At 44.6% G+C, this 24,567-nt stretch overlaps 1 protein-coding gene across 1 annotated transcript in view; it reads right to left on the bottom strand.

The window, feature by feature from the left end:
* Positions 1-24,567, bottom strand: part of nalcn (sodium leak channel, non-selective) — a 201,010-nt gene that overhangs the window by 73,885 nt on the left and 102,558 nt on the right. Inside the window, 13 exon segments of the mRNA XM_055636651.1 lie at positions 226-357; positions 1,936-1,949; positions 8,748-8,786; positions 8,789-8,806; positions 8,809-8,852; positions 11,760-11,816; positions 12,291-12,413; positions 12,495-12,586; positions 15,626-15,695; positions 17,291-17,392; positions 20,722-20,795; positions 22,624-22,762; positions 24,196-24,332. Of these exon segments, the coding sequence (XP_055492626.1) occupies positions 226-357; positions 1,936-1,949; positions 8,748-8,786; positions 8,789-8,806; positions 8,809-8,852; positions 11,760-11,816; positions 12,291-12,413; positions 12,495-12,586; positions 15,626-15,695; positions 17,291-17,392; positions 20,722-20,795; positions 22,624-22,762; positions 24,196-24,332 (1,041 nt within the window).

Here is a 24,567-nt window from a genome sequence, read left to right as displayed (position 1 = left end):
CCTCAGTGTTGGTATCGTCCCCATGAGTCTTCCTTTTCTCTTTTTCACCTTTTACCAGCCTTTCCATGTCTTAAATACAACTATCAGTGCTTTGGACAGCTTGCTGAGTCTGGACCAATTTGAGACGTCCTTCATTTTTGCCCATTTAATTTTGGCATTATTATGGCTGATATTTTTTTCTGTTGGGAACTTTGATAGTGTTAAATGTGTAACCTGAAAGCTTACAAGGTAAATAAAGATGTCCATCACTCCTCCAAAATCCTTGATGACAGCTGTGGGAGTGAAGAATAACCCGTCCGCCAGGATTTTTAGATTCAGCTCGATGCTCATGAATATCACGAACACGTACTCTGCAATCTGAAGACACAGTTGCATCAGTAATTGGATACATGCGCCAAAGCGATCACAAATCAAAATGCCTCCAACAGCTCCTGTCAGTAAACCGGAGGATGCAGCTCTTAAGAAAGCTGGCTCAACATGCAGGAGGTGAGCGGGTGAGGAGATTTGATTTTCAGGACGTGCAGTGATGTGCTGTGATCTGCAAACCCTTTGCACTAATGGGTGGTGGAAACAGATTCACCAGGAACTTCAGCAATGGAAAGACTCAGAGACGTGGGGAAGGAGCAGTGAGAAGAACTGATGGGAACATCTTTCAAAGTGCTAGTATGGACTGAGTGGCTTCTTTTTGATGAAATAAAAATTTAAAGCCAGACCAGGTACAATTCAAATTTAATGTAGTTAGAATGGAAACTGGAGTTTCGAAATGTATTGACTTATAGAGTCATAGATTCATTCAGCCCACCATGTCCATGCTGACCATCAAATATCGTTCAAAAACTGATTCCAATTACCAGCACATATATTTATACAAAATACAAAAGGATGGGACAACTATTGATTACAATTATCTTGGGCATGCTTGTCCAGTTCCCATGTAGCACCAAGATTCAACTGATTCTAAGAACACTTCTGATAATTGAATCTTAGTTCCAGTGGAATAATGATTCATTAATGTTCTCCTTTCCTCTCTTCTCCGTGTGATTCTCCAGGAGCTCGGGAAACTAAACCCAGCATCAGATTCGAGGAAAGGGGCCATTTCATTGGCCAGCAGAGTGGCAGTGGGACGGACACAGGAGTGAGTGTTATTGGCCAGCAGAGAAGGAGGTAGGGCAGGGAGGGAACGTGATGTGTTTTTGAAGACAGACACAAAATGCTGGAGTAACTCAGTGGGACAGGCAGCATCTCAGGAGAGAAGGAATGGGTGACGTTTTTCGGGTTTAGACCCTTCTTCAGACTGAGAGTCAGGGAAGAGGGAGGCTAGAGATATGGGAGGATAAGATATGAAAAAGACAGATCAAAGCAGATGATGATCAAGGAAATATAAAATGGTTCATTGTTAGCTGAGGAGAAGCAGTAGGGTTGGGTGGGAGCAGCAGGGAGGGGACATGGTGTGTTATTGGTCAGCAGGGTTGGGTGGGAGGGAGGGCAAGGTAGTGAGAGAGCTATGCTATTGGCCAGCATAGTTGAGAGATGGTGTACACCAATCCAACTAGGCAACTTAAATATGTGTTCAAACCATGTGAAAAAGTTCAAAGGAGTGATGTTAACAACTTGTGAAGTCCTCATCCTCTCTACCAACCAGCTCACGTGGCATTGACTTGACTGTTGCGGCGGGGACAACTGCAGCACTGATAAGGTCTGTGGTAATCCTCACAACAAGTCCTGTGACCAATTCATAGCCATGTGAGCGCCAATGTCGGTCAGTCATTAGGAAGAGGGAGTGGGAGTGGAGCTGTCCTTGTGAGTATAGTTTAGTTTACAGATACAGTACGGAAACGGTCCCTTGAGTCTGTGCCGACCGGCGACCCCTGTACATTAGCATCATCCGACACACTAAGGACAGGGTACTGATGGTGGATGATCAGCCATGATCACATTGAATGACGGTGCTGGCTCGAAGGGCCAGATGACCTACGCCTGCACCTATTGTCTATTGACAATTTTTACTGAAGCCAATAAACCTGGACCTCATAGGTGTGTAGGAAGAAACCAGAGTCTCAGGGAGAATGTACAAACCACATTTAGACAGTATCTGCAGTAAGGATCGAATCTGGGTTTCTGGCGCTGTAAGGCAGCAACTCTACCGCTGCGCCACCATGCTGCCACATGAGTTGTTGGATTCTGTGGGCAGGGTGGTTTTGGTTTGGTTTGGAAGCTCGTTGACAATTTCAGAAGCAGAGAATGCAACCAAGCAATGTGATGTCTGGAGTCACATGGAGCCACACCAGGGAAGGATGGCAAGTTACTTCATTGCAAAACAATCTAGTGAAGCATGGGCACCCTACTTGATATTGACTTTTTATATCAAATGTATTCAAGACCAATTTAAATTCCCTCTCTTCTATGGTGGGATGTGTTTCTAGATTACTGGACATCTATAAAAAACATCTCTACCTTAATACTGCACAGTATCTCGTCTGTGCCATTGCCTACAAATACAAGTGGCAGCAATGAATTTGGGGGAACTACATTAACATTATGAGTGACAATGAGGTAGTAGGCACTGTCTTTAGTAACCCCTACATTCACCTCTCTCTCCACCCCTCCCCCACCCCTAATCATCCACCAGTTCCACTGTTCGCATCCACATATCCCTTCGCTTTCACCTCCTCCATGGCCAACAATGGACCGTTGTGGGCTCCATCTTTCCTTGGATATCGCTGCCAGCTCCGATTTGTTCTGAACCTTTTCATGCCTCTAGTTTCCCTTCCCCCTGATTCTCAGTCTGAAGAAGGGTTTTGACCCAAAACGTCACATATTCCTTTACTCCAGAGATGCACCCTGACCCACTAAGTATCTCCGGCATTTTGTGTCTATCTTGGGTCGATAGCCAGGTTGTCGCTGATAATAGGCAACAATAGGCTCCCACAGGATAATTCGGACAGGAGGCAGGAATCGACGCAAGCTCTGTTCAATATTTTGTGGTTATTGATTGGAAAATCATAAGCAGATCATTTGCAAATTCCTACATGCCCTGCAGGTGAGAACAGTGTGCACAATGAACATTGTGCTTGATGTAAAACAACTCTAATTACACAATTTGGAGAAGGAGAGACATACATTTGCAATGTAGTTCTCAAAAGTGGAGTCACTGTTATAGGAAACACAGCAGCCAATTTACATACAGCAAGCTCCTGCAAACAGCCGTGTGAAATCACTACACAATCTGCTTCAATGTTGACAGAAAGATGAATATTGGCTGGGGGACTTATTGCTTCCTTATTTATTCATCCATTGGCAATGCCAACATTTATTGTCTACCCTTTATTGCCCCTGAACCGAGGAGGTAGTTAAGAGTGGAAACACAACAGTGTGTAGATGCTGGAATCTGGAGCGCAAAAAAAAGAGGAACTCAATAGGTCAGGCAGCATCTGTGGAGGGAGATGGCAGGGGCCGTCACAAATATTGGTGGTCTGGATCATATCTACGCCAGGCCGTGTAAAGATTGCAGATTTCTGCTCCAAAGAGGTGTTAGTAAACCAGGTGGATTTTTACACATTTGAAACAAAGAAACAGAAAAAACAGGTGCAGGAATAGGCCATTCGGGTCTTCAAGCCAGCACCGTCAATCAATATGATCATGGCTAATCATTGAAAATCAGTACCCCGTTCCTGCTTTGTCTCCATATCCCTTGATTCCTTTAGTTTTTAATCTAACTCTCTTGAAAACATCCAGTGAATTGGCCTCCACTGCCTTCTGTGGCAGAGAATTCCACAGATTTACAACTCTCTGGGTGGAGAACTTTTTCCTCATCTCAGTCCTAAATGGCCTATCCATTATCCTTAAACTGTGACCCCCTGTTCTCGACTCCCCCGCACATCATTGCAGTAGTTTCATCAATGTAACTTTTGAGATGTGAGTATTTTCATTTCCAGATTCATTTAATTATTTGAATTTGTATTCCTCACCTGCTGTGGTGGGATTTGAACTCATGCCATTAGATCAATAGTTATAAACTCTGGCTGCAAGTCCATTTAATTAGATGTGACACTATTGATCCTTCATGCTACTGGATCCATTGCATACAATGGGCAGGACCATTGGAGATTGGGTTTAACATTGCATCTGACAGGTGGCATCACTGACAATGTAACACTCCCTCAGGACTAGACCATCAGCCTGGATTTTTATGCACTCAATCCTCCGCAGAACAACAAAACAAAACTGGAAAACGGATGCAAAATAGTTAGAAACACACTCGGGTCAGGCAGAGAGAGGAAAAGTTAATGCTTCTGGTTGGAGAACCGTCATCAGAGCTGCGAAGTGAGACTGTTGACCACTGGTCCATGACTGTAGGATGTTCAAATTTCATATCATTTTGAAAAATAAAATAAAACAGATTCTACTTGATACAGTGTGGAAACAGGCTCTTCGGCCCAATTTGCCCACACCGGTCAACATGTCCCAGCTATACTAATCCCACCTGCCTGCATTTGGTCCATATCCCTCCAAACCTGTCCTATCGATGTACTTGGCTAACTGTTTCCTAAATGTTGGGATAATCCAAGCCTCAACTACCTCCTCCGGCAGCTTGTTCCATATACCCACCACCCTTTATGTGAAAAAGTTATCCCTCAGATTCCTATTAAATAATTCCCCCTTTATCTTAAACCTTTACCCTCTGGTCCCTGATTTATCTTCTCCGGGATAGAGACTCCCTGCATTTACCCGATCTATTCCTCTCATGATTTTATGCACCTCTATAAGATCATCCCTCATCCTCCTGCTCTCCAAGGAATAGAGTCCCAGCCTACTCAAACACCCTCTGCAGCTCAGACCCTCTAGTCCTGGCAATATCCTCATAGATCTACTCTGTAGCCTTGCCAGCTTGATCATATATTTCCTGTAACATGGTGCCCAGTACTGAGCACAATATTCTGAATGCAGCCACTAGCGTCTTATACAATTGCGACACAACCTCCCAACTTCTATACTCAATGCTCTGACTGATGAAAGCCAATGTGCCAAAAGCATCTTTGACCACCCTATCTACCTGCGATTCCACCTTCAAGGACCCATGCACCTGTATTCCTAGGTCCCTCTGCTCTACAACACTGCCTAGAGGCCGACCTTTCACAGTGTAGGTCCTGCCCATGTTAGACTTCCCAAATTGCAACACCTCACATTTCTCTGCATTAAATTCCATCAATCATTCCTCAGCCCACCTGTCCAATCGATCAAGATCCTGCTGCAATTTTTCACAACCATCTTCACTAACTGCAAAACCACTCACTTTTATATCACCAGCAAACTTGCTAATTTTGCCATGTGTGTTCTCATCCAAATTATTGATATAGATGACATCCAAACCCTTAGAAACATGATATAATTAGGTGCAGATAGGCCATTCAAACAGCAACGTACCTGCCTTCACTCCATACCCCCTGATCCCCTTAGCACCACATCTAACTCCCTCTTAAAACCCTTGAACTGGCCTACTACCTCTGTAGAGAATTCAGGCCTCCTGTGTGAAAAAGTCTGGTTTTAGAATTTCCCCCTTATCCTTAAGCTGTGACCCCTTCCTGAAACATCAGAACAGGAGAATTTTGTAAGTTTCTAGCCCCTCTCAATCTTGGGGAACGGTCTTTCTTCATAAGCAGTAACCCAGCAGCCTGTCTGTTTAATATGGCACTAATTTTTTTAGGAGGTACGCAATCTAGTGAGACCCTGTACCTGCAGTAGAACCTGTCCTTTCCTTTTGCAGGAAAGCTAACATAGATTCGCTTTTTAATGCTGCACCTGCATGGGGGTGTAAGGGTCTCGCTGCATCTCCCCCTTTTCCCAATCGGCCACCATTTAGAAATAGTCTATGGATTTCACATTTGAGGCCTGTGAGGTCCCTGCACAGGCCTGGTCGGAGGAGGAGCGAGGCTGCTAACCAGCAGCTTTTTTTTGTGGTTCTAGTGAGTCCTGTGTCCGGGGGGAAACTGTCCTTGGGGCCTACCAGCGGGCGTGGAGCGCCTAGGTCCTGGTGGGGACCGCCCAGCACCTCGGCTTCGGTGGCGGCACAGCGTTGGAGCGCTATCGCGGAGCGGAGCGGGCGATGCCTTGCCTGGGTCGCCGCGCTGGATCGACGCGCTGGAGCTCCGGTGAGCAGTGACCGCCGAGTTCAACACCTCCGGGCTGTGGGCCTGCGGAACGGAGTGGAGCGGGCGACGCCGACTTCAACATCGGGAGCCTGGGAGCTCCAAACCGGCGCGGCCTTGTCGGCTTCGGAAGCCGCGGTCTCCGGTAAGGAAGCGGCCGTTCCAGGTGGCCCAGCCGCTGAGAGGACTCTCCCGACGCCGGGGCAACAGCACCCGGCGAGAACGGCCAGGAACATCGGGCCTCCGTAGAGGCAATAGCGGAGGCCTCAATAGGCCTGACTTTGGGAGAACTGGGGATGGGGACTGGACATTGTGCCTTCCCCACAGTGGTAACCATTGTGGGTGGATGATTTTTGTGTGTAAGTGATTATTTTAGTTTGTGTCCAAGATGGCTGTCGGAAGGGTGAGTGTACGGTGGCCCGGTTTAGCTGCCGCTGCTCTCTCTTCACATTGTGTTTTTGATTTTTTTGTCTTTGGATCGAATTCTGTCTTTAATTTGTGTACTGGTGATGTCTTTATTATTTATTTTACTCCGATTATATGTTTTTTACTCTTGTTAAATTCTGTAAGGTGTCCTTGAGACTTTTGAAAGGCGCCCACAAATAAAATGTATTATTATTATAATATAATAATAACTTTATTTATAAAGCACTTTAAACAACTGCAGTTGCCACAAAGTGCTGTACAGAGAACTCATGGACAAGAAGTTATTACAAACCATTAAAAACCGTAAAACAAAGGACTATAAAACAGTAAAAATTAAAAGACATTAAAAGCACTAAAAACAGGAGCAATGTCTCAGCCAGTGTCGAAAGCCAGAGAATAAAAATGAGTTTTTAGGGTGGATTTGAAGATGGACAGTGAGGGGGCCTGTCTGATGTGCAATAATAAAATTATTATTAGAAATCACTCTCTGCATCCTTCCATGTAGCCAATTTTCCATCCATTCAGCTATCTCTCCTTTGATCCCATGCAATCTAACCTTCCAGAATAGCCTACTGTGCGGAACTTTGTCAAATGCTTTACTGAAGACCATATATATATATCTGCAGCTCTGCCCTCATCGGCCTTTTGGGTCAAGTCTTAAAAAAACGTAATCAGATTTGTGGGACAATACCTCCCACGTCCAAAACCATGCTGACTATCCCTAATCAGGGTCAGAAGAAGGGTTTCGACCCAAAACGTCGCCTATTTCTTTCGCTCCATAGATGCTGCCTCACCCGCTGAGTTTCTCCAGCATTTTTGTCTACCTTCGGTTTTCCAGCATCTGTAATTCCTTCTTAATCAGCTGTTGTCTGCCTAAATACCTGTATATCCTTTCCCTCAGAATGCTCTCTAGTAACTTTCTGACTATAGATGTTAAGCTCACTGGCCTATAGTTTCCAGCATTTTCCCTTCAGCCCTTCTTGAATAGACATTTGCCACCTTCCAGTCTTCCGGCACGTATTTAAAGACGACATAAATTTCAACCAGGGCTCCCGCAATTTCCTTTCTAGTTTCCCTCAATGTCCTCGGATATATCTGATCAAGCCCAGGAGATTTGTCTACCTTCATACACATTAGTATATTCAGCACCTCTTCTATCGTAACACTGTCTGCTCTCAGGCCACTTCCATTGACTGCTCCAAGTTCCTCTGTTCTGCTGGGTAAATACAGAGGAGAAATACTCAATGAAGACCTTGCCCAGCTCCTGTGGCTCCACACAGAGGTGACCGATTTGATTCCTGAGGGGTTCCACTCTCTCTCTAGTTACCCTTTTCCCCCTTACGTATTTATAAAATCTCTTTATAAGGCAGGAATGGGGTACTGATTGGGGATGATCAGCCATGATCACATTGAATGGTGGTGTAGGCTTGAAGGGCTGAATGGCCTTACTCCTGCACCTATTGTCTTGGGATTGTCCTTAATGCTATCAGCCAGAGCTTTGTAGACTTCAGGAAGTCCCTGAAACTCCTCAAGGGGAGGTGCATTTGGGAGTCCCAGCTACCTATCATCTGTCCATGAGGAGACGAAGAAGGTCCTTCTCCTCAGATCCTGGTGATTCTTGACCAATGCCCTCAATTTCAACTGCTCGTTAAAATTGCCCAAATTACTTCCACGCTCCCCTCCATTGAGTTGTCCAAAGCAAGCGCTGTCTGCCCGCTCAGCATCGCCAAGGACTGCTCTCACCCCAACCATGGACTGTTTACCCTCCTACCATAGGCACTGGTACCTTTGCCGAGAGGTCGAGGAACAGCTTCTTTTGTCACTCTATGCCATAACTCGTGCTATTCGCTCTTCAATGCTTGCCCTCTGTACACATTGACAATGACAATTAAATATAATCTGATAAATGCTATCAGCCAGAGCTATCTCCTGGCCCCTTTTTGCCCTTCAGATTTCCTTTTTTTGTTTACTTCTCAGTTCCTGAAACTCCTCAAGGGGTGCATTTGATCCCAGCTACCTATATCTGTCCATGCGTCCTTCTTATTCTTGACCAATGCCTCAATTTCCTTCGTTAGCCAAACTTCCTTATGTTTGCTGCCTTGCCCTTCACTCTAACTGTATTTGCACTGTTGTTGCCCTAAATGGCGTAATTCAAAAAAAGCATCATCATTGAACTTTACCTGCAGGTGTGAGCAGGCGTTTCAAACATCATGATATGCAGGAGCAGATGGTACTGCGATCATTACCCAGTCCAGGTAGGTGACCAGTCCAAGAAGATCACTAGCAGACAGCATAAGGAAACAGTCACATTGTGAAGGACACACATCAACTAGGGGAGAGCACTAGTTGTGGCTACTTATAGAGAAGTTCATTTACAGAGTGATCTGGAGGGGTTCGCTGAAATGGCAGTGAGGACAGATTAGTTTCAGTTTGAGAAACAGTGTTTAAACAGGCACTTCGGCCCACCGTGTCTGCGCTGACCAGCAATCACCCGTACACTAGTTCTATCACACTCACATTTCTTTGTATTAAATTCCATCAACCATTCCTCAGCCCACCTGGCCAATACACACTACGCACAATTTACAGAAGCCAATTAACCTACAAACCAGCACATCTTTGGAGTGTGGGAGGAAACCAGAGCACCTGGAGAAAACCCACGCAGTCGCAAAGAGAACGTACAAACTCCGTAGAGCGAGCACCCGTCGTCAGGATTGAATCCGGGTCTCTGGCGCTGTAAAGCAGCAAATGTGCCGCTGTGCCGCTCAATAGGGAATTATTGATACTTGAAAAGGAGATGTTTGCACAGATTGGGGATAATTGGAGAGCACTTTCAAAGAGCTGGCACCACTGTGATGTGTCAAATAGTTTGTTATATGCTGTGAGTTTCTGTGAATGGAAAAAGTTAGTAGCTTCCAATTCCTGGGCCTGTCCTGAGCTCAGCACGTAGATACAATCATGAAGAAAGTACTCCTGCACCCCTACTTTCTTAGAAGTTGAAGGAGATTCGAAATGTCACTGAATACTAACAAACTTCTACAACTGCACAGTAGGTTGGATCCTGACTGGTTGCACCACAGCCTTTTATGGCAATTCCAACAGGAAGAGAATGCAAGAGGCTGCACAGAGGGCTGGACAGAGCCCATTGAAATTTACTAAGACAACTTACTTGGATAATTTCAAGTGTAGAAACGTACAAAATTCTTAAGGGGTTGGACAGGCTAGATGCAGGAAGATTGTTCGCGATGTTGGGGAAGTCCAGAACAAGGGGTCACAGTTTAAGGATAAGAGGGAAGTCTTTTAGGACCGAGATGAGAAAATAATTTTTTACACAGAAAGTGGTGAACCTGTGGAATTCTCTGCCACAGAAGGTAGTTGAGGCCAGTTCATTGGCTATATTTAAGAGGGAGTTAGATGTGGCCCTTGTGGCTAAAGGGATCAGGGGGTATGGAGAAAAGGCAGGGATGGGATACTGAGTTGGATGATCAGCCATGATCATATCGAATGGCAGTGCAGGCTCGAAGGGCCGAATGGCCTACTCCTGCACCTATTTTCTATGTTTCTATGTAAGGAATACAGATGTCGCTTCAGGTCAAAGATCCTCTGTACAGGTAACATGGTCATAAGATCTATTGGTCAGTCTTCTTATCAGATGTAATTAAAGAAGGCAGCATCTATCATTAAGGACCCCCACCAACTGGGTCATGCCCTCTCGTCGATGCTATCATGGGGCAGGAAGCCTTGAGTCTCACACGCTTAGTTTCAGGAACAACTACTTTCCTACAAACATCAGGGTCTAGAACCAACCTGCAAATCTCTAGGCCAACGTCAGAAGTGGAACAACCAACCATCACTTGCACTGACATGGACCTGTTTCTAAATGTGCTTTTGCACTAATGTTGTGTTTTTGCACTAATGTTTTTGTTTTGCACAGTATTTTTCTTTTCACTGTCTTGTATAATTTATATTCTGTGTGCTGCCTGTGTACCTATGATGCTACTGACATTTGAGGCTTTTGGATAGGGAAATGGATATGCAGGGAATGGTGGTATATGGATTATACACAGGCAGCATAGAGGATGTCATGGTATCGTGCTCAGCACAGCCATTGTGGGGCGAAGGGCCTGTTCTTGTTCTGTACTGTTGTTTGTTCTAGGCAAGCTGTTCATTAGCTGAGGATAGACATTCTTGCCATAGAGGGAGTACAGAGAAGGTTCACCAGACTGATTCCTGGGATGTCAGGACTTTCATATGAAGAAAGACTGGATAGATTCGGTTTGTACTCGCTAGAATTTAGAAGATTGAGGGGGGATCTTATAAAAACTTACAAATTTCTTAAGGGGTTGGACAGGCTAGATGCAGGAAGATTGTTCCCGATGTTGGGGAAGTCCAGAACAAGGGGTCACAGTTTAAGGATAAGGGGGAAATCTTTTAGGACCGAGATGAGGAAAACATTTTTCACATGTGGTGAATCTCTGGAATTCTCTGCCGCAGAAGGTAGTTGAGGCCAGTTCATTGACTATATTTAAGAGGGAGTTAGATGTGGCCCTTGTGGCTAAAGGGATCAGGGGGTGTGGAGAGAAGGCAGGTACAGGATACTGAGTTGAATGATCAGCCATGATCATATTGAATGGTGGTGCAGGCTCGAAGGGCCGAATGGCCTACTCCTGCACCAATTTTCTATGTTTCTATGTTTCTATTATACCTGTACCTCACTGCACTTGTGCCTCATCCCATGTGCATATTGCAATAAATTCTACTTGCCTTGAATGCACCTATTGTCTATTATAAACTTTGTCCTTAGGGCAAATAGTGATTGGAGTTTTGCTATTTAATAATCTGGCACATTAGTACGCAAAAGGTGTAAGAAAATGATTGGAACAGAGAACTCAGAAAGGAACAGCACAGTCATTGCGGGCCAAATTATTCTGAATTATACCTAGAAGTTACAGAATTCAGTGCGGTGGAAAGAATGCAGCAGGTGAGACACAAAACACACAGAACATTTATTAATATGACAAATTACTATGAAAACTTCACCTTACAGGAATGCAGATGTTGGTTCAGGTCAAAGATCAGATACTACAGATAATATGGTAATAAGATCTAATGGTCACTCTTCTTACTAGATGTAAATAAAAATGCAATAATGTGCACGGAAATGGAAGGTCAGAAAGCCGTACTTACTACAGCTGATGGTATTTGGTGTTCTTAACTGCTCCTGTGATTGGATCGATTTTTGATCTAAAAGATAAAACTCCGGTTGAGAGGCACAGTATAAACAGGCAGTTGCACCAGTACTAACATCCCAGTGAGCTCTGGGCCGATGCGCTAAGGCCATGAGAAAATCTTCAATTACAAGATCATATGAAAGAGAAAAGGTGAGGAGAGAGAGTAGCTGGAGAGGAGAGGGCATTGGGGTGGAATGAACTGAGAGAGGGTGGAGGAGGGAGGAGAAGAGAATGCTGGGTGGATTAGGGAGAGAGGAGGCCGTGGGGGTAGATTGGATAAGGGGAATTGGGGCAAGGGGAGAGATGGGTGGTAGGCGAGGGGTCAGGGTGCAAGAGAGGGAGAGGAGGGTGAGAGGAGAAAAGAGCAAAAGAGTGAGAGGACGGCAAGAGGAGGGGAGAGGGCAACAGGAGGGGGTCGAAAGGAGGGCGAGGAGAGAGTAAAAGATCAGGAGGAGTGTGGTGGGCGAGAGGTTAGAGAAAGACTTACGCATTGAATCGTGCCCTCACCACCACACGGCAGAATGTTCTAAACCGGTGCTCTCGCCCAACTATAAAGAGAGGTTTGTCAAAATAAGGATGATTTTCACGTAATTCTTCCTCTTGGACCTTGCTGAAAAGGAAAAAAAAAAAATTTTCATTAAGTGAAATGTGAGGAGACTTTGAAAACATTCACAGGGAAATCCAAAGTTACCGTTTCATTTCAGCTTGTTGTTTTTTCTCTTGTATCATCTTTATTTCACTGTCTTCTCGTTGAGCATTCCGGTACCGAACTGTGCTGGAATGCTGCATGGGGAAAGAAAGAGAGAGACTTTAAAGGGCATGTCCCACTTAGGCGACTTCTTAGGCGAGTGCAGGAGACTCTGCGCTCGCCTCATGATCGCTTCATGATCGCCACATGTTCGCTGGTGGTCTCTGGCGAGTCTCCTTCATGGTTGAGAGGATTCCCGTATTTCGGGAACAAGTCGCGGCCTCAGTAGGGTCGCAGCAAATTTTTCAACATGTTGAACATTTTTCTGTGACCAAATATGGGTCGCCGTGGAGAAAATCGATACTTTTGTAGTCGCCTGTGCAGTGGTAGTGGGGTCACCATGTAATTGTAGGTAGTTGAGGTAGCCGTAGGTAGTTTAGTTAATTTCCTTTGCTGACGGGGACACATTTTCTTTGGCTCATTGGGGAAAATAAACGTAAGCACGAGTTTTCAGAAGCAAGGAAAACCAACCGGTAATGTTAAATGCCCGCTAAACCTCACAGCTGTGCATCTCTGACTTATTAAAAGTTGTCTGGCTGTGTCTCCAAATGCCCGCCTAAACCCCCTCACAGCCCCCCCCATCTCTTCTTAAAAGTGTCTCCACTCCTTCTATGGGCTTTGCACCATACATGATCACAATTGCACCATCCACAGTGTAGATACATGATAAACGGAATAACATTCAGTGCAAGATAAAGTCCAATTAAAGGTAGTCTGAGGGTCTCCAATGAGGTAGATAGTAGTTCAAGACCACCCTCTAAGTTAATTAATAAACGAGTAACAAAAGCACAACCAAGATGTCAGGTGTCAGGGGATATGGGGAGAAGGCAGGCGAATGGGGGTTGAGAGGGAAAAATAGATCGGCCATGAATGAATGGCGGAGTAGACTTGATGGGCCGAGTGGCCTAATTCTGCTCCTATAATTTATGAACTTTTCAATCAGTGGCCCCAATGCTTGTATATTGGTGCACATCTTTCCACTATTTGCAGTGGGACGAGATATGCTTTCTATGGTTAAAAGTTTCAAACGTGCTTTGGGCTGATGCAGTGCAAGGTGGTAACAGAGAGAAAGCGTATCCTTCAGCTTCTGAGGTGCAATGAAGACTCAAGAGACTGCAGGTGCTGGTATCTGAACAGCCAAGATGCAAGGATTGCAAAATGAGCAAAGGGCAGTGCTGAGAGAGGAATTGTGGATGAAAGTGGATGGAAAAATACCGCAGAAATTGAGAGAGATGGAGACTGAAAGAAAAGGTTTTAAGAAAATTAATGTGAAATTAAATCAAATAAATCTCCAGCCATAATTAAAGAACTGAAGGAATGAGATTTTCAATGGTTGAAGTTAATTTTCAATGTCGTCTAGAGCATTGGCCAATAATTAATGCTTACCACAGTATTAAGATATTAGGGAGTATAATAAGCTGCTATTAATGGTATCTGGGATGCCTGGGATGGCAGGACTTTCATATGAAGAAAGACTGGATAGACTCGGCTTGTAATGGTGTAATGTACATGGTGACCCCACTACCACTGCACAGGCGACTACGGAAGTCCAGGACAAGAGGTCACAGCTTAAGGATAAGGGGAAAATCCTTTAAAACCACACAGAGTGTAATCTCTGGAACTCTCTGCCACAGAGGGTAGTTAGGCCAGAGTCATTGGCTATATTTAAGAGGGAGTTAACTGGCCCTATGGCTAAGGGATCAGGGGGTATGGCAGAAGGCAGGTACATACTGAGTTGAAGATCAGACATATTGATAGATTCGAAGGGCTGAATGGCCTACTCCTGCAATAATTTCTATGTTTCTATGTAATCGCTAGAATTTAGAAGATTGAGGGGGGGTCTTAAAGAAACTTACAAAATTCTTAAGGGGTTGGACAGGCTAGATGCAGGAAGATTATTCCCGATGTTGGGGAAGTCCAGAACAAGGGGTCACAGTTTAAGGATAAGGGGAAGTCTTTTAGGACCGAGATGAGAAAAACATTTTTCACACAGAGTGGTGAATCTGTGGAATTCCCTGCCACAGAAGGTAGTTGAGGCCAGTTCATTGGCTATATTTAAGAGGGAGTTAGATGTGGCCCTTATGGCTATAGGGATCAGGGGTATGGAGAGAAGGTAGGTACAGGATACTGAGTTGGATGATCAGCCATGATCATATTGAATGGCGGTGCAGGCTCGAAGGGCCGAATGGCCTACTCCTGCACCTATTTTCTGTTTCTATGTTTCTAATGAAGGAGTGCTCTGAAACAGACAGGCCATAATGTTTACGTTTAGTTCAGTCTTTGTCTACAGGACCAGTCCAGGAACCTCACTGTATTTATTACTTCGAATGATGGAGAGAAGCAGGCATCAAGTTATTGTTCACAAAATGCAGAAACAAAGAACTGCAGTTGCAGTTATACCAAAGATAGACACAATGTATTGGAATAACTCAGCTGGTCAGTAACCTTGGTTTTGCTTGGGTAGCTTACAACCCCATGGTAGAAACATTGAAATCTCTAGTTTTAAGTAACTTACATCCCCTCCCCCCTTTCCTCCTACCTAGTCGCTTGACCAGTTCCACTGTTCTGCACATTGTTTCTCTTGAGATCACACCTTCCTTAGCTTACTAGGACCTACTAGGCAATGCCCTGCCTGAGGTAATTTGTGGCTGGCCCTGGTCTTTTCTCATCTCCAGCTCTTAGCCTCCCAACCCCTTACTTTCAGTCTGAGGAATGCACCCGACCTTAACATCACCCATTCTTTTTTTCGAGCAATGCTGCTTGACCCACTGAGTTACTCTTGCACTTTGTGTCTATTCAAGGTATTGTTCACGATGCCCAATGCAAGTTTGCACTGATCGCCTCCTGTATAATGCACTCAGGCTCAGTATTTCTCTGCTGTTGCCAGTATTTTCCCAGTATTTACTTCTGTTCAGTTCAGTTCATTGTCGTGTGTACCCAGGTACAGTGAAAAGCTGTTGTGGCGTGTGAACCCAGTCTGGTCTACCTGGTACATCTCACTGACTCACTCTAACAATAGCAAGGGACAAGTGCTGTCTACGCTCTGTGGATTGAGTTAGTTCATGTTCACCCACATCTTGTGACAGCGTTTCCAGTGATTTGCCTCTGCTGATTCTTTGAGAACTCGACCCGTGACGGAGGGACCTAGAAAAAAGGGAAACAATGCTCAAAGAACTGGGTTCAAACATTTGCAGCATCCATATAAGGCCAGAAGTAGCAAACACAGAAATTATGATTAATCACAATTTTTAACATTTAACTGCAGCTTCCTGACATTGTGGGAACGGGGAAACGGGGAATAAGCTCCGGTGTCATGAGCTAGGAAGTATCAGTGTTGTCATTGTAGTGGGGAATTTTGTGCTATTTTGTCCTATAGCCGTACCCTGCATCTGCCTTTACTCAGGTAGACACAGACACAAAATAAAACAGCTTTGTAGATCAGTGATCAACCCAAAATGTTTAACGATGCGCACTATCAAGGCTTTGAATGAACCAACTTGGTCGATAGACTCACCCACTGATCTACGAAGCTGGTTAATTTGTGTCTGTGCCCATCTGAGTAAAGCCAGATACAGGGTATGGGTATCGCACAAAACTCCCTCCTACATCATCAATGCCCATCCTTATTTTATTTATGAATGAATGAATAAGTTTATTGGCCAAGTATTCACATACAAGGAGTTTGCCTTGGTGCTCCACCCACAAATGACGACATGACATGCAGTGACAGTTAGGAATGACACGTAAAAGATTAAATATTAATAATAAAACATTATTGATTAAACATGTGAATTAAATTAAATACCAGCGAAAAAGGAGGCTACAGGTTTTTGGCTGTTCAGTAGAGCTACTACTCGTGGAAAGAAGCTGTTTTTATGTCTGACTGTGGCAACTTTGACAGTCCAGAGTCACCTTCCAGAGGGATGTGATTCAAAGAGTTTATGACCAGGGTGAGAGGGGTCAGAGATGATCTTGCCCGCTCGCTTCCTGCACCTTGCAGCGTAGCGTTCATCAATGGAGGGAAGGTTGCAGCCAATAACCTTCTCAGCTGATCGGACGATTCGCTGTAGCCTCTGGATGTCGTGCTTGGTGGCTGAGCCAAACCAGAGGTTGGAGATGGTGAGGACAGACTCTACGATGGCCGTATAGAATTGGACCATCATTGTCTGTGGCAGATTGTGCTTCCTCAGCTGCCGCAGGAAGTACATCCTCTTCTTGTGCCTTTTATTATTCTTTCTGTTCATCACAGCTCAACAGGTGCAGAGGGTGAACTTCAGATTTTGTGCCGACATTTTTTAAGCATCACCTTGTGTACACCTTATTGGGAATTATACTGATTGTAAGGCCATTTGGCCCCTCTGTTCTATACTGGGATTCCTACTTCACAATATTCTTTCATCCATGCCATCTTCCCCCAACATCATGTCTCCCTTGTATATTTACCCAGCTTCACCCGAAAACCCATCCTTGCTTTTCCCGGAAGACATGCATTTCACGTTCCCCCTACTCACTTTCTCCAGAATTCCAGATTTAGATTGTGAGTGAAGCTGAGGATACCAAGCTTGCTGTGCCGACCAGTAACCCAAGCAGGTTTAAAACTTCCATTAATAAACATGACAACCAATTTTTTAGGATTTGCATTCCCTGGCAGGCAATTAACCATTGACCAAATATCAGTGAGAAATGTCACTGAGGTGCACCTGATGCTTTGCAAGTGCGAGGTTTGTCTGCGCTATTACCTGCGTTCCTGACGGATGTGGTGCTGTACACTTAAAATAGATCGCTCCTTTGCAGGTTGTCCCTCGAAGGATCCTCCTAACAGACGCTGGCGAGTGCAGATGCTGCAGAAAGAGGCAGAAATCAGCAGGTAGTTTTACTTTGAATTAAACATCAATTAAACTTTTTATCTTGACACTACTTTTTTCGTAGGTACAGTTATCCCAGGTGCAGTTTATAAAATCGTATCAGCGCACCCTTCTTCAAAAGCATTCACAATCCTCCAAGTTTCGAGCCAAATCTGCTTGACTGCGAAGTCTGTCACGAACCAGTATCATTGGGCAGTATTTAAAAACAACCCACTCCTTGAAGCATTTAATCCGGGAAGTTTGTAGACTTAAAAGCCAATCAGCTTTAAAGAGTTTTTCAGTAAAGAAAGTTAATTTGCATTGGCAAATTGCAATGAACATAATTACTTTCTTGATAGGTTTGGTCGCAGCTCCCTGCTATATTGTTAACAATTTGCAGGGAACGCCTTCCTAAAAGAACCTTATGTTCTAGAGTTCTATGTACATCAATGATCTGGATGAAGGTGTGGTAAATTGGATTAGTAAGTATGCAGATGATACCAAGATAGGGGGTGTTGTGGATAATGAAGAGGATTTCCAAAGTCTACAGAGTGATTTAGGCCATTTGGAAGAATGGGCTGAAAGATGGCAGATGGAGTTTAATGCTGATAAATGTGAGGTGCTACACCTTGGCAGGACAAATCAAAATAGGACGTACATGGTAAATGGTAAGGAATTGAAGAATGCAGTTGAACAGAGGGATCTGGGAATAACCGTGCATAGTTCCTTGAAGGTGGAATCTCATATAGACAGGGTGGTAAAGAAAGCTTTTGGTATGCTACCCTTTATAAATCAGAGCATTGAGTATAGAAGCTGGGATGTAATGTTAAAATTGTACAAAGCATTGGTGAGACCAAATCTGGAGTATGGTGTACAATTTTGGTCGCCTTATCATAGGAAGGATGTCAACAAAATAGAGAGAGTACAGAGGAGATTTACTAGTTGCCTGGGTTTCAACAACTAAGTTACAGAGAAAGGTTGAATAAGTTAAGTCTTTATTCTCTGGAGCGCAGAAGGTTAAGGGGGGACTCGATAGAGGTATTTAAATGATGAGAGGGATAGACAGAGTTGATGTGGACAAGCTTTTCCCTTTGAGAATAGGGAAGATTCAAACAAGAGGATATGACTTCAGAATTAAGGGACAGAAGTTTAGGGGTAACATGAGGGGGAACTTCTTTACTCAGAGAGTGGTAGCGGTGTGGAATGAGCTTCCAGTGGAAGTGGTGGAGGCAGGTTCGTTGGTGTCATTTAAAAATAAATTGGATAGGCATATGGATGAGAAGGGAATGGAGGGTTATGGTATGAGTGCAGGCAGGTGGGACTAAGGGAAAATAATTGTTCGGCACGGACTTGTAGGGCCGAGATGGCCTGTTTCTGTGCTGTAATTGTTATATGGTTAGAGGCCCCCTAAATGACTAGGAATGAGTGAAAACACAGCTAGGAGAGCTGGTTGGTAGGCCTGGTTGATCGCGAGACCCGAATTTGAGAGGAATTATTGTAAAACATGCCTAAAAGGTTGGGGAAACTCAAGGCGCCCAGAACACAGTGACCTCAGCAAAATCATAGCAAAAGGGAGCCGCTCACTGGCGATTGCTAGAGTTCCACTGTGTGAGGGATGACAGTCCGGCAAGTGCCAAGTAATTTCCAAAAGTAGGCACTACAGTTCAGAGTGAAATATCAATCTTCCTTATTATTTAATAAATATATTGCTGTTGGAATGAAATCAGAATCGTGTTATTGATGTGCCTACCAGTAATGACTGGGCAAACTGTGTACTGATTTGATTCCTCATTGAATAACTGCAGTGTTTTCAAGCTTCATGTGTTAAACCTCCCCAATGACTGCAGTGACAAATCTCACTTCACCTTTGTCCCTCCCTCCTGCGGTTGGGTACGCGACTGATTTTTGGCCACAACTGGTCAAAAATCTTACGCATTCTGGCTGAAAGCTCAACCAGACGAGTAACAGGAGGAGGCCTTTCAGCCCCTTCAGTCCAACACGCCATCCAACTGGAATACGCGTGAAACTGTGCTCACGTTTGGCCTGGGTTTCTTTGGAGGATGGCCTTTTCACAGATCTCCACACCCACATAGAAGTTGGGGCTGAGATGTCAATCTACCCAGGACTCTGCACCACCCCTAGATTCAGCACCAACTCCACCAGTGAAAGGTAACTGTCCTGTGCAGAGGTATCATTGCACTCAGTGGAAAATAAGTGCAGGTGGGCAGTGATTTTATTTTACTTTATCTTAATTAATTTTGATTGTTCCAGAAACAGAGAAGGTATTTGGAATCAAATATATCATTTTAACATTTTTCTAACGGAGTTAAGACAATTTGAAGTATTTTTAAATAGGGGCCATATAACAGAGAAACAGTCCTTCAGTCCACCGTTTACGCCAACCATCGGAAGCACCCAATTATATTTTAATCCTATTTTACCCTTCCCACATTCCTATCAATTCCCCCTACTTATCTTGTACCAATCATTCAAACACAAGAGGAACTTAAGGGCCTGTCCCACCAGCATGCGATTGCATGCATCTAGCACGACCAAACGTGGTGGCTTGAGGCGTACGGCCTCGCGGGGCCGGTCCCACTTCCAACAGCGGAGGCGTATGGAGTTGTGCGGGGCTGGTCCCGACATCATACTCACCAATTAGCTGGGCAGGAGGCGGGCCGACTGAATTTGGACGTCGCACGGCATAGGGGGGTCATGTCATCATGCAACGGCACGCCAGGCAGTGATGTCATCGCACAACGCCACACGCTAGGCGTATGCCGTCAAGGCGTTTCGTACGGCGTCCAGGTGCTGCCGACAGGCCGTTGCCGCGTGCGATTTTTGGACAGTCAGTTTTTCGGAGCCCCACGCGATGTCGGGACCAGCCCCGCACAACTCCATACAGCTCCAGCGACCGAAGTGGGACCGGCCCCGCGAGGCCGTACGGTCGTTAGGTCGCGCTCGCCGCATGCAGTCGCATGCTGGTGGGACAGGCCCTTTACAGTGGCAAATTAACTGAGAAATCCTGCATGTATTTGGGATGGAGGAAGAAACTAGAGCACCCAGGAGAAACCCATGGTGTCACAAGGGGCATAGGCAAACTCTACACAGCGAGCACCCAAGGTCAGCATTGAACCTGGATTGAGGCAGCAGCTCTACCAGCTTCCCCAACATGCCTCCCAATGTCTCTGATTGTTACCCTTTCTCCACCAAAGATAAACACTGAGAGGTGGAACCAGAATTATAACAACGGGTGAATGTCTTTGAACACATAGGCAGAAATTACAAAGCATGGCTAAGTTACTGCTCAGCATATAGATCCTTACCGGAAGATTTTATTTACCGCATTTTCCTTTTCAAGAAGGTTTCGCGCTTGGATGCTGGAAACTGATCTGCGCAACTGAAAGTGATCAATAATAGGAGAGGGAGGTTAAATCAGGAGACTGGAAATTAGGAAGCCCACCCAGTCACAGAGAGAACATGTAAACTCCAGACAGCACTCGGGGTCCTGATTGAACCCGGGATGCTGGATCAGCAAGGCAGCAGCTCTACTGGCAAAAGAAGTAGTGGTATTAAAGATGGTATGCATGCCTTCATAAGTTGGTGTATTGAGTATAAGTCAGGAAGTCATGATCCAGCATTATAGAACTTGGTTAGCCTGCATTTGGAGTATTGCGTGCAGTTCTGGTTGCTCCATTACCTGAAAGGATATGGAGGCTTTGGAAGAGGTGTAGAGGAGGTTGCCAGAGTAATTCAAGGATTATGGGGTATTAACTACATGGAGTGGTTGGACAAACTTGAATTGTTTTCTCAGGAATGCCAGAGGTTACAGTGAGACATGATAGAAGTATATAACATTATGGGAGGCATACATAGGGTGGACAAAACGTGTAGGAATAAAGTGCAAATGCTGGTTTACACTGCAGATAGGCAGAGAAAGCTGAACTCAGTCGGTCAGGCAACATCTTTGGAGAAAAGGAACAGGTGATGTTTTGGGGTCAAGACCCTTCTTAAGACTGAGTGTCAGGGGAAAGGGAAACAGTGATATAGAAAGTAAATGGAACAAATGAATGAAAGATATGCAAAAAGCAACAATCATTAAGGGAATGTGGAGCTCACAATGGTTCATTGTTGGCTATGGGGTAGGTGATAATGCGTTATACAGACAGTGAAACTCAACAGGACAGCAATGAAACTAGTACGACGGTATGAATGTTGATTTCTCTAACTTTAAGTAATCCTTGCATCCCCTCTCTTTCCATCCCTCCCCCACCCCAGTTGTCATACTAGTTCCACTGTCAGGACCAGTTTCTCATGAGGAAATATCAAATGTTAGAGGGCATAGCATTAAGGTGAGATGGGGGAAAAGGTTTAAGGAGATGTGCAGGGCAAGTTTTTGTTTTTTTACACAGATGGTGGTGGGTGCTTGAAACGTGCTACCGGGGATGATTGATGCAGATTGGATAAAGGCATTGAAGAGACTTTGGGCTAGGCATATGGATGTGCAGAGAATGGACGGATATGGATTATGTGTAGGGAGATAAGAGTCGGTCTTGGCATCATTTTCAGCACAGACATCGCCAGCCGAAGGTAGACACAAAATGCTGGAGTAACTCAGTGGCCTCGGCAGTATCTCTGGAGAAAATGGATAGCTGATGTTTCAGGTTGGGGCCCTTCTTCTGACTGATATGAAGGGTCTGTTCTTGTGCTGTACTGTTCTATGCATGATCTGCACCACTGTAGCACCCACTGCATTTTCAAAAGTGCTGAGTTGAGGTGAGCCATTAAAGTTACCTGTCAGCCTGCTTGTGGGATCAAGAAGGTATCACTGAATCTACTTTGAAAAGAAATTGAGCTTAGGAGCAATCCCTGATTTGCTGCTGAAGCATTTGTCCCACAGGCAACAGAAACATGTCCCCTGTTCCCTTAATGTACTACAGCTTGAGCAGTCTAGCTGCACGCAAATTAACTGTGGCCTTCCCGCACTGGGACGTTTCATTTTTCTGTGAAGTGATTAAATAAGTTCTCCGGCTGTGAGAGGAGTTACGGCACTTTATCAAACTTACACATTTCCCAAGATACCAAATTTATATAAAAATTAATCACTGCAATATTATCTTAAAACAAAGGCCAAATAATTTGCAATAAACACTGCCTGTACTTTCTGGCCAGTTTTTGCAGAATTCCACCTTGTTTTTACAGAGGACGATCATTTCTAACTCTCTTACCTTTTGATCAATATATTTGTTATCCTCAATATAGGACCTCTTGGAATGGTCACATGACGATGACCCTGATGGTAGTCGGCGGAGCAGACAGCTTGTGTCCTGTTGTTGACGATCAATAAACTGCTTCATAAAGCTTTCCCTGAACACGAAGCACTGGTAAAAAGCTAGATCACAACGGTGCTATGTACCCGAACCACCACAAAATTTACAACAAAGAATTATGTGCATTAAAATAAATTGCTTTTGCCATTTTACAGGCTAATACTTGGAAGTTTAGAAACAGCATGAGTTTTCCAAGCAAATTACATAATTCGATCAGCGCCAGAGGACAGCTAGCGTTGAACAGGATCAAGTCTGCTCGTTAGAGAACTGGTTGGCAGACAGGGATCAAAGAGTCGGAATTAACGGGTCCTTTTCAGAATGGAAGGCAGTGACTAGTGGGGTGCCGCAAGGCTAGGTGCTTGGACCCCAGCTATTTGCAATATATGATAACATAGAAACATAGAAATTAGGTGCAGGAGTAGGCCATTCGGCCCTTTGAGCCAGCACCGCCATTCAATATGATCATGGCTGATCATCCAACTCAGTATTCCGTACCTGCCTTCTCTCCATACCCTCTGATCCCCTTAGCCACAAGGGCCACATCTAACTCCCTCTTAAATATAACCAATGAACTGGACTCGACTACCCTCTGCGGCAGAGAGTTCCAGAGATTCACCACTCTGTGTGAAAAAAGTTCTTCTCATCTCGGTTTTAAAGGATTTCCCCCTTATCCTTAAGCTGTGACCCCTTGTCCTGGACTTTCCCAACATCGGGAGCAATCTTCCTGCATCTAGCCTGTCCAACCCCCTTAAGAATTTTGTAAGTTTCTATAAGATCCCCTCTCAATCTTCTAAATTCTAGAGAGTATAAACCAAGTCTATCCAGTCTTTCTTCATAAGACAGTCCTGACATCCCAGGAATCAGTCTGGTGAACCTTCTCTGCACTCCCTCTATGGCAAGGAATGAGGGAATTAAAAGTACATCTCCAAGTTTGCAGATGACACAAAGCTGGGTGGCAGTGTGGGCTGCGATGAGGATGCTATGATGCTGTAGGGTGACTTGGATAGATTGGGTGAGTGGGCAGATGCATGGCAGATACAGAATAATGTGGATAAATGTGAGGTTATCCAGTTTGGTGGCAAGAACAGGAAGGTAGATTATTATCTGAATGGCATCTGATTAGTAAAAGGGGAGGTGCAACGAGACCCGGGTGTGCTAGTGCATCAATCACTGAAAGTAAGTATGTAGATACAGCTGGCAATGAAGAAAGCTAATGGCATGTTGGCCTTCATTGCGAAAGGATTTGAATTTAGGGTCAAGGAGGTCCTACTACATTAAAGGACATTATTGCTATTGAGGGAGTGCTGCGTAGGTTCACCAGCTTAATTCCCGGGATGACGGGACTGACATATGATGAAAGAATGGGTCGACTGGGCTTGTATCCATTGGAATTTAGAAGGATTAGAGGGGATCTTATAGAAACATAGAAAATTCTTAAAGGACTGGACACACTCGTTCATCAACACCAACCTGATTCTGGGAACTGAGAAGTCTGAGGGCAGTTTGGATATTTTCACCATCTGTGGCCTGTTTGGAAACTTTTCAAAGATTCGGAGTCGAAGAGGGAGCTTCTCTTTGGTATCAGCGTTGGCTTCACTCTGTTTAATCTGAAATTAAAATAACACATTGATCAGTAATCATTAATAAATCTTAAGATGTTACTGATTATAAATAGGATGGGGATGAAATGGATTCCGGGTAGTAAAAAGCTACAGTGAAACAAATTGGTGAAGAAGCGAGCTCTGAGAAGAGTTCCAAAACTTGGGGCCCAGGCAGCAGAAGGCACAATGCCAGTGCATTACATCCCAGCCCATTCTCTCGCTCAGTGTTCAGTCGTAGAGT

This window comes from Leucoraja erinacea, chromosome 6, assembly GCF_028641065.1.
Source record: "Leucoraja erinacea ecotype New England chromosome 6, Leri_hhj_1, whole genome shotgun sequence".
NCBI classification, from domain to species: Eukaryota; Metazoa; Chordata; class Chondrichthyes; order Rajiformes; family Rajidae; genus Leucoraja; species Leucoraja erinaceus.
The sequence above is the reverse complement of the archived record's forward strand: the minus strand, read 5'-3'. Positions and strand labels throughout refer to the sequence as shown.